Raw genomic sequence first — 1,247 nt, forward strand, 5'->3', positions numbered from 1 at the left:
TTGGAGTGCTGTGTGTTTGTGCCGCTGAGATTTAAGAGCTATTAATTACATCAAACCACTTTTGAGGAAACTTTTTCTTCAGATAAAAACTTATTAGAGAAATTTGGAGGTGAAACGTCTTCGTCCCCACCATCCAGAAGAGCTTAAATTTAACTAAGAACAAAGAGTTGGAAGACAAAGGTGACTCTCATCGTTTGAACGGTTCTCAAAATGCCATGGCTCGCCTTGAGTATAGAAAAATCATCACTGTTTTGTTCTTATTGCTTGCTTTTTGGTGGTAAAAAAGTGGAAGAAACCTAAGCCCCACCCAAATCTTGGTCCACCCACCGCCATTGGATAATACATTTAAATTTGTTCTAATCTGCTCACAGAGAGAAAGTCTTAAGAGAGCAACTTCAGCCCGAAAACTTTCTTTGTGAAGCTAGCGGTTGAGAAGTGACAAATTGTAATCGTTTATATGAGTTTTCGTGTCTTAAGATTAGATTATAATCACGAATTTATACATCGTTGGATAACGGTGGGGTCCGCATAAACCGAAATCTGCGGGGCCGCTGAATTTTCTTTCCTTTAGAATGGTTATTCGGATAGAAGAAACAGAAATCGGTAATTAAATTCTATTTCGAGTTAGTGCTAGTTTTGGATTAACCATGTTCGGTTTAAACGGACTCCATTGTATTTCTCCGTCTGTCTTTCTCAGAGCAAGGCTGAAAAACGTTTCGAGCGTCAAACAGCGAAAAGCCACCAGTCGTTATACAGGAAACCAAACGTAAGTGATGACAATTGGCTAGCCTGGTAAATGTAGTGTGGTTCTTGATTGTGCAAAATGTTAAAATAAAGTGAATAATATAAAAATGTTCGATGAAATAATCATTTATTATAGAGAAACAAGGAAAGAAAGAAATGAGATACTATTGATATTTTAGCTGAATGTGATTAGTTCAGAAGGCTCTGTGGGATTAGATGAGTAGGCTATTTTGCTTCTATTTACTTTGTGGTCTTAATTGTTACAATGTTTGCCTGAAAAGGAGAAAAGAGGCGTTTTAATCAATTTGAGGGGAGAAGACGGGGATTATTATCCCTATGTATATATAATATTGTTGACTATTTTACTTTTTTTTAAAGTGAGATTTATAACACATCTGCAGGTGTGTGCTTTTGTTTGTGGAAGCCTGTTTATATGTATGCGTGCGTATGTATATGTGTCCGAATGCGCTTGTGTGTATGTGGGGGTGGGGGGCGGAGGAGGA

General features: G+C 37.6%; 1 protein-coding gene across 1 annotated transcript in view; it reads left to right on the forward strand.

The window, feature by feature from the left end:
• LOC101852370 overlaps window positions 1-1,247 on the forward strand; it is a gene marked incomplete at its 3' end in the record, with an annotated part of 16,700 nt that overhangs the window by 11,484 nt on the left and 3,969 nt on the right. The window contains 1 exon segment of the mRNA XM_005111509.3: window positions 698-766. Coding sequence (XP_005111566.2) covers window positions 698-766 — 69 coding nt within the window.

The sequence above is a fragment of the Aplysia californica genome, unplaced genomic scaffold (genome assembly GCF_000002075.1).
Source record: "Aplysia californica isolate F4 #8 unplaced genomic scaffold, AplCal3.0 scaffold01068, whole genome shotgun sequence".
In the NCBI taxonomy this organism is placed as follows: domain Eukaryota; kingdom Metazoa; phylum Mollusca; class Gastropoda; order Aplysiida; family Aplysiidae; genus Aplysia; species Aplysia californica.